Genomic DNA, 14413 nt, shown 5'->3' with positions numbered 1-14413 from the left:
CTCATATCTGATTTTTTTGTATAGCTGTTCACATTTCCTGTGTGAACAGATCATGGTTCTGAACTGACCTGCATGCACAAAACAACGATACAAATGGGATTGCCAGGTTTTTAACCACAAAATCCACCCAATTTCTTCCCAAAACTAGTCCAAAAATTAGCCCAATCGCATTCCGTGGGGTATCCCGCTAAAAATCGCATTCCGGGGGTTAAATATCACGTTAGTGTGGTCGCTTCAACCCACAGAGTTGCAAAACAACCCACGGCAACAGTGGAAAAAGTAACCCAATTCTGCGGGAAAATCACAGACTTGGCAACAACACACACACACACACACACACACACACACACACACACACACACACACACACACACACACACACACACACACACACACTGCGCTGTCATATGGAAATAAACATGGAGGGCATTAAAATGAGCGATTACACTTTTATTTATAGTGTGATCTGCCACGGAAGGCAGTGAAATCATGCACAGCCAATATGAAAAATAATGACAATGTTATGGAGTGACAATGACGTAACAAAAGAGAGCAGAGTTTTGAAACTTTTATGATACGAGCCCTCATGTTTTGCTTTTATTATAGAGCTGTCTCTGTAATAATTACGAGTACTGCCCTTCTAATGACTATCTTGATAACGTTGGGTATGTAAAATCTTTGAATAGACTCCCATGAGCACAGAATCGGGATGAATGTTGATCTCTAGTGACATAAAAATCGCAAGAATTCAGATATTACTGATCACACTGTGGTCGCATTACAAAACGTCTGACCTGTATCAGATTTAGTATGACACATATGAAAGTGGCACAAATTGGAATTGAAAAGATCAGATTCCACGTGGTTTGTACTGTTCACACTGTCATGGGGAAAAAAGATATGAATCAAGTGAAAGTAAAAAAAACTTCAAATACTATGTATGTGATTTTAAATCCTGGTCCTGGGGACCCACCGCTCTGCATATTTTGTCTCCCTTATTTAACACTCCTGATTCAGATCATCAGGTCATTAGGTGAGGACTCAATGAGTCTGTGCTTCTCAAATGGAAGGCTGCATATCTCAACTACCATCATCAATCACTGCTGAAGGCCATCTCAATTTGAAGGGTCCTTGGAAGGCAGCTTTCCTTTCGCGTCCTTCATTCAACTAATTCTGAAGGATGAATCATCATGAATATATATATTTTAATGTCATGATGACCGTGGGCCAGAAACATGTGTGACATAGCCATGCTCACTTTCTAGACTGTCTCATTCTAGCATTTAATGCTGAGAAGGACTCTAGCCTATAAGAATCAGAAGGGCTGGACTAGGAAGCACACAGCCTCACTAGGATGCAGCTTTCTGTTTGAGAAGCACCTAGTGTGTCAGTTAAGAGAGACATACACAATATGCAGAATGGTGGGTCCCTAGGACCAGGATTTAAAAACAGTGTGTTACACTAACTCATTAGTTTGCCCATTTATGCTGCTTTGTGGTCCTGCTTCAATCATGACAGGTAGACTTTTCACATAGACTAGAGTTATGAACCAAGAGCAATGTTGTACTTCTAGATTCACCCCCTATAAAACTCCACATTATAGGAGCTATTAGAACTATTAGAACTCAACAAGCTCACAAAAGGCAAAAGAGATATTGTCTTCCTCGGAAACATTATCCCACTGGTCTCACTGTTAGACAGTTGTACTGTAGAAAATGGTGCTCAGGCCCTATTGTAATTGCTCGGTCAAATTCTTCCCCTTTCCCCGAAACGAATCGCATTTTTGAGGGCCTAAACATGCTCGAAAACTCATGAAACTTTGCACACGTGTCAGAAATGGTGAAAATTTACGTATGATATGGGTTTCAGAATTAGGTGTGGCAAAATGGCTCGATAGCGCCATCTTTAAAATTTCAATTAAGCGCCCTTCGCACTACGTTTCACATACAGGTATGAAATTTATTAGACACACATAACAGCCTTATACTTACAAAAAAGTCCTGGGTGCAAAATCTGAAAACCCAACAGGAAGTGAGATATTTAGAATTTTCTCTGCAAAATTTTTGCAGTTTTTGCCATTTCCAGACGTACTTTAACAAACTTCTACTAGAGATTTGATCAGATCAACATCATATTTGGTCAGTCTAATCTAAAGGCCTTTGTGATGTTGCGATGAAATTGCACAGATGTTGAGTTTTCGTTGAAGGGCGTGTCTGTGGTGGCCTGACAAAATTTCATGTTTCGCCATGAAACAGGAAGTTGATGTAACTCAGGCATACAATGTCCAAACTTCACGTTTTATTAGAGTCCTGGCCTGAAGACATATACATGCCAATATTCAGTTACAGTCATAGCGCCACCTGTGGGCAACAGGAAATTATATGTTTTACACTGTGATTAACTCCTCATAGAGATTTAACCAAATCAACATCATATTTGGTCAGTCTAATCTTAAGGCCTTTGCGATGTTAAATTGCGAAGATCTTCACTGAAGGGCGTGTCCGTGGCAGCCTAAAACAATCTGATGTTTTGCCATGAAAGAGGAAGCTGTTGTAACTCAGGCATACAGTGTCCGATCTGCCCCAAACTTTACAAGTATGATAAGAGTCCTGGCCTGAAGACATCTATATGCCAATATTCAGTTAGTCATAGCGCCACCTGCTGGCAACATGCTTTACACTGTAATTCACTCCCAGAAACACATTTAAATATGCCACGAAGTACCAAACATGCTAGAAACACATTAAATCATGCAACATCTGGCTAAGTGCTATGCAGTTAATGCCACAAAACATGAAGTTGTTGTAACTCAGGCATACAATGTCCGATCTGCTCCAAACTTCACGTTTGATAAATAATAGTCCTGGCCAAAAGAAATCTACATGGCAATAGTTGGCAGCAGGAAGTGTTGCACGTCGAAATTACTTTGCAATATTTCTCCTGTATTTACTCGCTTACACGCATTTCACCCATTATTCACTGTTTTCCTAAGGCCACTGGGTGGCGGTGGCCCCGGGTGCGAGGACCCTTTCATCGCTGCTTGCAGCTTTAATTTCCTCATTAGATTTTCTTACTGCTATGGACCAGATCTGAACCAGAGTGAGTGTGTTTTGCTACAGTACTATAGTAGTTTTAAACAAGAGCCAATGTAAATTTTCCAAATCAAATATATTTATGCCACTAACAACAGCTGTGGACAAATCTTCAGACATCAAAATTAGGGGGAGAAACAGCAAGGAAATAGCATTATGTAAGTTCATGTGCATGATGACAGTGTCTTTTTCGGTAAAGGAATTTGAATAAAATTCAATAAAAGCAAACAAGTCTGTAGTGCTTGTAGAAGGTAATAACAATAAATGCCTTCTGTCATAATTTTCTCATGTCATTTTTTCAACCTGTTTGATTTTCTTTCTTCTGTGGATCAAAGAGGATATTTTGAGAAATGTCTCTTTTTTATGGTTAATGGTAACCAAATTGTTTGGCATATACCCAAATACCTTTTTGTAGTGCCTCGCATACCCTAAGCCTGTTCACAGACACTAAATATGCCTCACTTTTTCGTCAACTGTCTGCTTATCTGTTCTTACATCATCTTTTATACTCTTTTTCAAACTGGGGTACAAACACAGACCTTCTGACCTCTTGGCACATACAATTTTTTTATTTTCCAACTTTACTGTATCTTCTGTTGTTTTTATTGTCCTTTTACATCTTCCTCTTTGAGTAGTTCTTAAAAGAAACAGCCCAACTGTGAGTGTTGCCATCTAGAGGATTCACCAATTAGCAGTCAATTCTACGCATGCTCAGACGCCAAGTTCAGACACGCAAATGTGCAAAAGGCTACACAATTTGTTCTGCATGTGCACAGTTCATGCAAACATCTATTCATTTTGGCATACCTAGCTGATGATGAAATTCGCTTCATGTGCGTGTGTGGGTGACAAGTTGACAACTGAAGCATTTTTTCAGCATCAGCCGTGCCACACAAAAAATCTCCAGTTTTCTTAATATTAGTGGAACATTTTTAAGGATAGTATGATGCTCCTGAAATATTCTTCAACTCAGCATTCTAGGAAGATTGATGTATAACATTCCAAGAACATAAAAATGTCCAGTTTCTTTAATGTTAAAAATTTCATTTAAAGGTTAGTATGATGTCCTGAAATGTTCTTTCAACTTAATTTCTATTAACAACTCAACACTCTACACAGTAAAATCCTCCTAAAAAACGTTACTAATCAATCCCATGGAGAACGAGATGCACAGCAAAATCCTTAGTGTAAAATGAACACCAATGGACACTTCTGGTTAACAAGCAGAATCACAACAAGAACAGAAAAAAAGTCAACTGCAAATAAAAGAACACAATAAAACAAAACAGCATTACTATATTCACTTACTACAAACCAGATTACCTTTATTTCTTGCATGTATGAACAAATGTTTCTATAATAATCTTAGTAGATGTCTACAAACTGTGCCTCATGTGACCCTGGCACAAAACCCAGTAAAGACCCAGTAAAACTTTGTAAACTTAATAATGTTCTCAAAAGGTTAGCTTAAAAACGTTATTTATACTTTGTTTGTAGAACTTTTTTCTGGAATGTTTTAGTTGGATGGTCATCTAAAGTTTTTAAAAGTCGATCGGTACTGAAATTGTAAAAATGTGATGCTTTGAGCACTGTTGAGCGGATTCGTAAACACCTCTGACTGGCCTTTGTGTTGACGTGCTCAGATATGTCTGTAATTGGCTACAATGATCAACACTTAAAAAACGTTGTAAACAGATATCAATGACGTTCTTTACCGAGCACTTATACAGATATACACCGGAGCGTTTGAATAGATGCCTGCTTTCAAATGCTCCCACTCCCGCTTTCAAAACGCTTTCAAACACTTCTGTGCATTGATCAGTCGAGCCAATCACAGACATATCTAATGAGTGTGTGAACACAAAGGCCAATCAGAGGTGTTTCCTAATCCTCCCAACAAAGCTCAAGGGGTCACATTTTTTTAATTTCAGTACCGACTTGGTATCGTGGTCGGTACTTTTGACAACACTAAATCTTAATCATCTGAGACTAGTTATCATTCATTCATTAAGGGGCTGTTTACACTACACCATTTTTAACTAAATATGGAAACTTTTTATGCAGTTTGGCCATTCATTTTCAGGACAACGGCATTTTGGGGGCCTAAAAACACATATAACTTGTTGTCTTAAAAATGGTTTAAGGTTGGATGCTAAACAGTTTTGTCATTAATGCAATTAAACATTGTGTTATCGTCCATTTGTGATACTATAGAGTGTTATCCAGCAGTGTTGTGACGATCAGATATTCTTAAAAATAGGCCACGTTCACACAGCAGCAGAATACGGTTGTCAATCCTGTATTTGAGTCCTTAATACGATTGCGTTCACACACAGTACGGTTATTTACGGAAGTAACAACCGCATTCTATAACCAAACTCACACCCATACATTTTCAGGACTCACCGCATTCTCAGAAATTCTGCGCAGTGTGAACGGAACAGGACTGGACAACTAGTTGTCTGTCAGGTCATACAGTGCGAGAGAGCCGCTCTTCTAAGGTGTTTTGTGTGTGGTTTCACTTTCTGTACCTTACAGCAACAGAGATATGAGTTGTGCGTCATCTTAAGGTGTTAGATCCAGTCACTGTTCTCCACCGGAGCGGCTCCTGTCAGTTTTGTTTATTTTCGAAATTCAAATGTCGTGTGATGTGCGAGACGTTGCAAAGGATGTTAAAGACTCCGGCTAGCATGTGTTCACATTGATGCTGCTGTTGGTTAATGAAGTTTGAATGGATGAACTCGCGGTTCAGTTGGTCTCTTGTCATGTCAAAAATGATGAGACTTTTCAGTTTTATGGATGTTGCCATCTTTAGTATTACATTGGTCATTGTCGTTATGGTTACTAGTAAGAGAATACAGGCTTGACTCTCGCTGAACATTCATACATATCCACTAACTACAAACCAGTTTGTGTTTATTTCTTTTATATGTGTACAAAAGTTCTTATTAAGAATTAACAGAGGTTTAGCTAGGTAATTTCAATGATTTATTGAGAATAACTTTCATTTGAAGGTGTCATTATGTGTATTAATGTAATTTAGTTGGGCACTTGGCCCTTGACTTTTGGTAAATTTTGATCTCTTTCAGCATTAATAAAAAAAAGTTGCGTATGTTCTTAGGAAGCAAAGCATTTCTGTCTGATGTTTCAGTTTCGTTTTTTATGAAAAGAACATTGAATGTGAAAATAAAATGCATTCTTGATTTTAAACAGAATTATTAAGCGCAATAAGCCACGAAAAAGATCTCAACGTGTTACTCGACTGACACACATCCGAAGCGCATGCACAGAAAGACGCCTCTGCTTATCTCAAGTTGCATCCCAAATGATGCACTATACACTATGTACTTATGTACTCAACTGTGTAGTTTATGAATTTAATAAGGTTATTTTGTCATTCAAAATTGGAGTCTCATGCCCCTGCTATGTAAAGCTGCGACAGTTGAGTGTATGAAGTATCCAACATTCCACACTTCGATTTTTTTTTTTTTTTTTTTTTTTTTTATTAACTAAGTGCATCATCCAGGTTTTTAAAGTGCACTTTTTCTTTTGGGAATTTTCAGTGTGAACACACTACTCACACTATACTACAAAACGGCATAGAATGGGACGTACCTTCAGACATGCAATCCCGAATTCAGTTCTCTTTAGTGGCGTATTGCGCTTGAATTGTCAGATACACACAATTATTTTTTAAAAATCTGTCTTGGCAAGTATTCACGTAAACATTGTTGGTTATGTCTTACGTGGAATCTGATGTGTAACATTATACTATATTAGATCCATGCATTAGGTCATAATATAATAAAACTGCTGCTGTCTGCCATTAATGTTAATCAAGCAACAAAAGAAAAGAGGGAATCACTTACTGCTCTTGACTAAATAAATTTTGTAGCATTAATAAGAAACAATTTATTTGTAATTAATACACTATGCAGTCATTTTTTTTTTACATTTGGTTATTCAGTTTCTGTATTATTTCTTATCTGAATGCATCTGTTAAAAAAAATTTAAAGCACTGTAAATAATGTAATTTAATTTGTTTCTTTCTTATATTGTATTTGTTCTGTTTGTTATTTGCATCTTTGTTAAAATATCAAAAAGATAAAAATATCAAAAAGATCTATATTGTTATGATTAATATAGTAATTATTAATAAAAGAATCCAAGGAAAAGATGCATTGAGAATCGCTTTATAATCAAATCGTTACTCTTTGAATCATAATCAATCGTGTGGCAAGTGAAGATTCACACCTCTATGGTTACGTTCACACTGTCAGTTTTTGGGATTGATAACCTCATTTACTTACAGATGTGAGTCTTGAAATTTCCCGTTCACACAGCAACTTACAGTAGCGTCTGGAACACTGCTGTTTTAAAGTGTTCTTTTATTTGCAGTTGACTTTTTTTCTGTTCTTGTTGTTCCCAAGTGACTCTGCTTGTTAACAGCAGGTGTCCAGTAGTGTTCATGTAACACTAAGGATTTTGCTGTGTATCATGTTGCTACAAAGTTCTCTGTGGGATTAAAACGTTTTTTGAGGAGGATTTTACTGAACATTTCAGGAACATCATACAAACCTTTAAATTATGTTCTATTAACATCAAGGAAACTGGACATTTTTATGTTCTTGGAATGTTTTCAAAAATGGATTCAAATTGTAAGGACATGGCATTTCTCATCCAATGTGAAACCCCCTTTAGGCTTAGTTTGTTTTGCTAAAGTTGGAAGCTCCTGGTACGAGGATATAATTGATCAACTGCCAAATTATCTAGTGTGTTGATATGTGTTACGGTTGATTTTCATCTGCATTTGGTGGGTGTTAATTTTAGGACCTGATTGCATACATTCAGAAAGACTATTTCCTAAAGTCCTATTTTGGCACTTGTTATCTATAGAAGTGCATGTATTGTGCATGCATTCTCCATGGGTACCCCAAAATTCAATAAATTGAACAAACAAACAAACAAACAAACAAACAAACAAAAATTAAAAATCAACACAAAGATTTCTCTTATTAGATATTTCCCTGTTCATTTAACCTGTGGTTTGATTCATGGTTTAGTTTTCTTGTGCTTAATACAAAAATACAAAATTTGCTTTTCATGACTATCCTCTGCATTCAACTTCCAGTGAACAGCTTTCTGTATGTCAGGAAACACCAGAGTATATCATGGGGAAGTGTGGGGTAAACGAAAGCAAAAAATGGTCATCCTTCATAGTAGCAGCTAGTGTTGTAGTATTTGAGACCATTTTTTGAAGATCTTGGTCTTGTCTTGGTTTCGGCCGCATTTGGTCTCAGTCTTGTCTTGGTTGCAAACTAAAAGGACTCTGGATTTTTTTTCAAGACCAGTCAAGACCACAACTGCGGGGATATCGCTAAATTGCAGATGCATTGTCTGATTTCTTTGTTAACATCATTAATTTGATTGGATGATTCCTGCTTCAAATGCAGTCAATAACTTACTTCTAATTTCATTTATTTTGTTACTGTTGTGCCGGGTCAAAAATCAACAAGGAAATGTGTCAAAAATGTCACCAAAATTGATACAAATGCCCACAAAATTCAAGATATGATTGCAAAAAGTACTTGTATAAGATCTTGATATTATAACATATGATATAATTAAGCAATATCACAAGAAAGAGGGCTGTTTTCACAAATAGGAGCACAATTGCAAAATTGTATTGATTTTTTTTTTTTACAAATGTTCAATTAAAAAAATATATTTTTAAAACATTAATATCAACATTATTTATGCATTTGTAATTGTACCAATTCAGATCCATCTTCTGTTCCACCTCTGCAGTGTAAAGATGAATTTTGTTACTGATTTCAATTGATTGGTAACAGCTCTATATATATAATGTCTTATTATTCTAATTGTAATTATTGATTAAAAATAAGACATTTTTCAGGCAGTAAATGTGGATCTTTCAGATGAATTTGACGAGTGCTAGACTGGTCTTGGTCTTGACTCAGTCTCGACTTGATTTGGTCTTGACCTTGCCTTGGTCTCTACCCCCCAAAGTCTTGGTCTTGTCTTGGTCTCAACACATACTGGTCTTGGTCTCGACTAGGTCTCGGTTTAGGTGGTCTTGACTACAACAAGCAGACTAGCAGGCCTCCAGGCTGTGATTAAATGGTCCATTTAGCTAACTTTTTTGTGGCTAAATTTTGTTAGCAGTAACTCTGGTTACTTTACAAAGTTGGTCAACTCTGTATGATTAAGCTATGCGCCATTTCTGTACATCAAACGTTCAAAAAGTGGAAAGAAACTGCGCTACCTTTTTGAACCATGCAGCACAGACTATTTACCAGCTCAGCCCAGTTTAAACTAATTTAAAACCAGATAAAACAGCCTCAACATTCTCAACAACACTGACAAAGGAAATAGGTAAAATACAAAGTCATATACAAAGTTACAAGACATTTCAATACATAAATCACCATCCTTGCAAACATTTAGCATGAATTTACTCTAGTGAACTGTATTAACCATGGCATTTTGGCAGAAATGTGTTTATAATCATATTGAATATTTCTGCTATTAATATTGTCATGTATGTTGTATTGAATAAGGGGAGTAAAGGAATATAATTCAATTTTTATTATTAAACTATTTTTTTCATAATATTAGTTTTTCATAAAAAATATCAAAGTTAGAACCATAATTATAGTTATAGCCATAATTACCTGTAGTTACCATTGTCTAACCTGTTAAAAGTACACTGTAAAAAATAATTTTTGGTTTTACTTAAAAAAAGTAAGTTACCTGGTTGCCTTAAAATTTTGAGTTTATTTAAATAAAAAAGTTAATACAATGAGTTAATACAATGAAGGTGATTGGTTTAATAAAGAGAAACTCAAAATATTATGTTATCTGAACCACATTCATTATCTAAGTTGATTTGACAAAAGAAAAAATGCTGTGATAAATCATGAAAATAATTTTTTTTACAGTGTATGGATAATGTGGAAGAAGGGCAAACCCTTCGTAGAAATAAAATCAGTGTTTTCCTTCCAAATGCGCATTCAGTGAGACAAAATATGTTATACTATTGCTGACTCTAGTTTGTGTGTCGTTCATTATTGGTCCCCCTATCCCACTGGTGCTAGCAATAAAGTGCTATAGCCACCATAGGTAAAACTTGTTGGCACCACTTTCTTTTGTTAGCCCTGCAGGAAAGAAAGCCATAAATACAGGTAGCTGTGCACACACACACACACACACACACACACACACACACACACACACACACACACACACACACACAAACACACAGAGAGACAAAAGAAGAACCACATTGTTCAAAACACAAAACTAACATCTGCCTTCATATTAAGAACTATAGACAATATGTGAATACAGCCATTTACAGTCTAAAAACCCTCACACAAATTGTCACAATATAATATCTCTCATGATATAGGTGTTGTTTTTTTTTGTAACATCCTCAAAAGAGTCTGTTCTGTCTTTCTGAAACATCACACACTTGCACACAATAACTACATGCTCACACCAGGAGACCAACAATAGCTTGAGTTGGCCTCTGTGAAGAATGTTTTTAAACAGAGCTTAAAACTACTAGCCTGTCTGCAAAATGTTTATTTCTTTAATGCAATAGGCTCCATACTTTATCTACCCCCTGCCTGCTATGGCTGCCCCACTCACTAGAAAGAACAGCAGTCTGCCATAAAACTTTAGTTTCAACACTTGGCTCACTCACTCATCAGTGCATCAGATGAACTTTTGCATGCTGGCCCAGAAACAGCTCCAGCCAAGCTGCCTAATAAAATGTACTAACTGAGGCCCCAGAAGACTCTGAAAGACCATCTAGTGGTTGCTAGAAAGAAAAAAAAGTAATCTGAGGTTCTAATGATTTTTTAAACATGTAAAACACGTTTGCAACCAATTAGACTATGAAAGAGTCAAAAGATTATGATGGAAAGCAGTCTGGCCCACAACATTCTTACCTTGTGCTGTGCAACTCCACCGACCGGCTTCATGTTCTGTCCAGCCAGAACCATGGACTTACATTCCACACAGGAGCCGATTGTTAACTGCTTGCCATTGTCAATTACCAGGGTCTGGCTGACCCTTGGAGCATAGAGGAACACAGGCAAGCGTTCAACGCACACCGCTTTCAGCCCAAGAGGTCTCTTCTTCTCTTTCCTGCAGAAGAAGCAGATGAACGTGTTGCAGTTATACTGGCGTGCCCAGGGGCTGCTGGATGGGCCTGATCCTGAGCCCTGACTCTCATGTTGGGTCCACTGGCCCAGCAGGTCATGGTAGCACAGTGCACAGGCAGACACAAGGCCCGTGGCATCAGCAGGGCGGGCACGGGGAGCGGGAGGGTGGACAGTTAGAAAAGGAAAAAAGGGTTCTCGCTCTCCACAACGCCCCGGAGGGTTAACGTGAAGCTGATACTCTGTTCCTCCAGAGAGTTCCTCCCCACACAAGTAACAGATGGAGGTGTGGCTTGAGGTTGTTATGGCAGTCTGAGAAGGGGTCAGCAGAGGTCCTCTGGGGGGGGATACCAAGACTCCTCCTCTTCCCATGGCCAGGTGGTATCTCTCAAGGAACGTGCTGACGGAAGTAATGAGCTCCTCACTTAGACAGAGGCAGTACTCTGCCCAGACCCCCTCCAAGATTCTGTGACATGCGACACAGCAGTGTACCTGTCCATTCCGTACACTCTGAGCATTAGGAGGGCATGGTAGCAGGTTTATGAATGGAAAATACATTGCACTGCGGGCTTTACTTGCCCCAGCATGGGTGTATGCCGTCCTGACCTCTCGACCGCAGTCCTGCCCGCATAGGTAGCAGGCCTCCCTGTGGTTCTGTGGCATGGAGGGAAGTGGGTGGATTTTTGGTAATCCATCCACACATTCATTCAAGGCAGGTGGAGAAAGAGGGGTTGCAGCACCAGTGTTGAGGGGTACTACATAGAGTCGCTGGAGAACAGGCACATCTGCTAGCTCGAACCCTCGCCACTGCTGCATGAGGGAGGAGTGGCAAGTGGTACAAACCAGAGTATATCCACCCAGGTTGAGTGGCACAGCACCGGGTGGAGGGGTGTGAAGCCACAGAAAAGGAAAGAATGGTTCACCGGACGCTCTCTCCTGCTTCTGCACAAACACTCTGAAGCGGCCTCCTGCTGAAAGTTTGCTTCCACAAATATAACAGACGCATTCGTCAGCAGAAAGACTGGAGTGACATTTGGCAGCTTGACGCCTCTCTACATCAAAGTGCGATGATGCTGCGCGCTCTCTCTCGTCATCGCAGGTGATGTTGATCTCGCAGCTGTCAGACGCGTCCAAATCACCGGTGGACGCATGTATCCACTGCTTATTGCACGTAATTATGCCGTTATCCTGCAGGGGTGTGCGCACAGATAGACTGTCATACTGCTGGACAGCCATGGACACCGATGAGTGCGATATGTGATTGATGATTTTAGTCGCACGCCGATCTGATTTAGGTACGTCCTGAGCTGTGTAAACTCTGGTCGGATATCGCGCTGACTCAGGACTGCTCTTAACACTCATTGCGCTCTTTCTACTGCCTTCTCTTGAAGCTTTATTAGACGCACGGAAACTTGTGGCATTATTGCTATTCATTACACACGCTGACAGGTCCAAGTCCTGCTCGGACAAGTCATTATCAGAGAATGAGGAAATGTCCGACTCATTGGCGTCATAATTACTAACGCTCATTCTCCGCTCTAGATCGTAGGTAATGTTCCGTAAATCGCACTGGTATGGTCTCTTGAGCCAGTACATGCGCTTCTCGATGGGCGTCCTGTTGCGCTCGAATGAGTTCCACTGTTCGCGCAGGAAGCAGTGGCACACGGCACACACCAGAGCGTCCCCATCCGGACTGATCTCCGGCGCGCCAGGAGCCGGGTCCTGGCCTTGCAGGAAAGGGAAAAATGGGCTATCCTTTTCTCGTTGGTATTTTACCTGTAAGCTCAGCTCTTTTCCCGGCGTCACTCCGCTTCCACAGATAAAGCAGTGGATGAAGAAAATCCCGTTGCGCTCGGGGATGCACACGCTGCCGGACAGAGCGCTCTCCTCCCCGGGCAAAGACGAAGCCATTCGCTGTAGCGCCTTGGAGGTCGGCGTGAGCTCCGGATCGTTCATAGTTCCATGCGCAACAGAACTTCAGAATCACAAGCAGCGTGATTTCAAATCCACTAACATTCTTTGTGCGTTTTCTCACATATGTAGCGCCATTGATCCCGCGGAAAAAACTCGTTCACTCCTCAAACTCGCTTGGTCCGCCGATTTCTGATTTGTGTGTCAGTGTAACAATCCAGAAAAGCACATTTAAGCCGTCGTCTGGAGTCACATCCTTATGAGGCGGTGTAATCCGTGTGCTCTTAGAGAGTAAAAAGTCTTATTGAAGTTGTCTGGCGAAGTTTCCTCACACTGTGACTGTGAGACGACTGAACTGAACACAGCGCCATCTCTCTCACTCACTCAGTGTCACACACGCACACACACACAAACACATTTATGTTTGTTTCACTATATAGTTAGGACATCTCATAGACTTCCATTGTTTTTATATTAGGTGAATGATATTTTATATCGCCTAACACGACCACTGCCACCAAACATAACCCGAGACCTGTGCAAAACGCTATTTTAATAGCCTATGTGATTTGGCCAATTCATAACCCAAGTCCTTTTTAAGTCTGGCTCACTAGCTGCAGTTCAACAGGTTTTACTATATTAATGGGGTAATTTTTAATAACTATGACATCTCACATACTTCTATAGTTTTTATATCGGGTAAATTAAATTTTCTCCAGCCTAACCTGACCCCTACCCTACCCCTAAACAAGCAATAGATTTTAATATAAACATGATTTTGGCCACAGTTTTTACAATCACTTCTTGTGTAATCATGCTAAAGACAGGGTTGAGCAAAAATACATTAAAATGTACTTTAAAATAAAATACCAAATACCTTAATTTTAAATGTATCAAAATAAACTACAAAATACAGCATGTATCAAAATAAACTGTATTTTTGTATTTTAAAAATACTTTTACAAGGGAGCATGAAATTTATTCACAAACCTTCCATCAATTAGCCTATTTGATCTAGGCCTATCCCTTCACCATTACACTGACTCAGTTGATTAAGTAAACAATGTTTGATAGCAACAGCTTTTCTCTGCCTTAGTCATGGCAGAGTAAATAAATAAATATGTACATATAAATAAATCTGACATATGCAGCCAGTTAAAGGCACAATATGTTGGATTTTTAGATTAAAATATCCAAAAACCACTAGAACAGTGTTATATA

The 14413-nt window shown here is 39.0% G+C and overlaps 1 protein-coding gene across 2 annotated transcripts in view; it reads right to left on the bottom strand.

Annotated features, from left to right (window-relative positions):
* The window catches only part of gse1b (Gse1 coiled-coil protein b), a 274409-nt gene extending 260838 nt beyond the window's left edge, over positions 1 to 13571 (bottom strand). The window contains exon 1 of one of the 2 annotated variants that reach the window (XM_048167742.1): positions 11069 to 13571. In XM_048167742.1, the coding sequence (XP_048023699.1) occupies positions 11069 to 13237 (2169 nt within the window). In that variant the 5' untranslated portion in view covers positions 13238 to 13571. The remainder of the gene's footprint in view (positions 1 to 11068) is intronic. The other variant, XM_048167743.1, reaches the window with a different exon arrangement.
* Positions 13572 to 14413: the final 842 nt, after the last annotated feature.

This window comes from Megalobrama amblycephala, linkage group LG19 (genome assembly GCF_018812025.1).
Source record: "Megalobrama amblycephala isolate DHTTF-2021 linkage group LG19, ASM1881202v1, whole genome shotgun sequence".
Classification (NCBI taxonomy): Eukaryota; Metazoa; Chordata; class Actinopteri; order Cypriniformes; family Xenocyprididae; genus Megalobrama; species Megalobrama amblycephala.
This window is presented reverse-complemented; position numbering and strand designations above follow the sequence as displayed.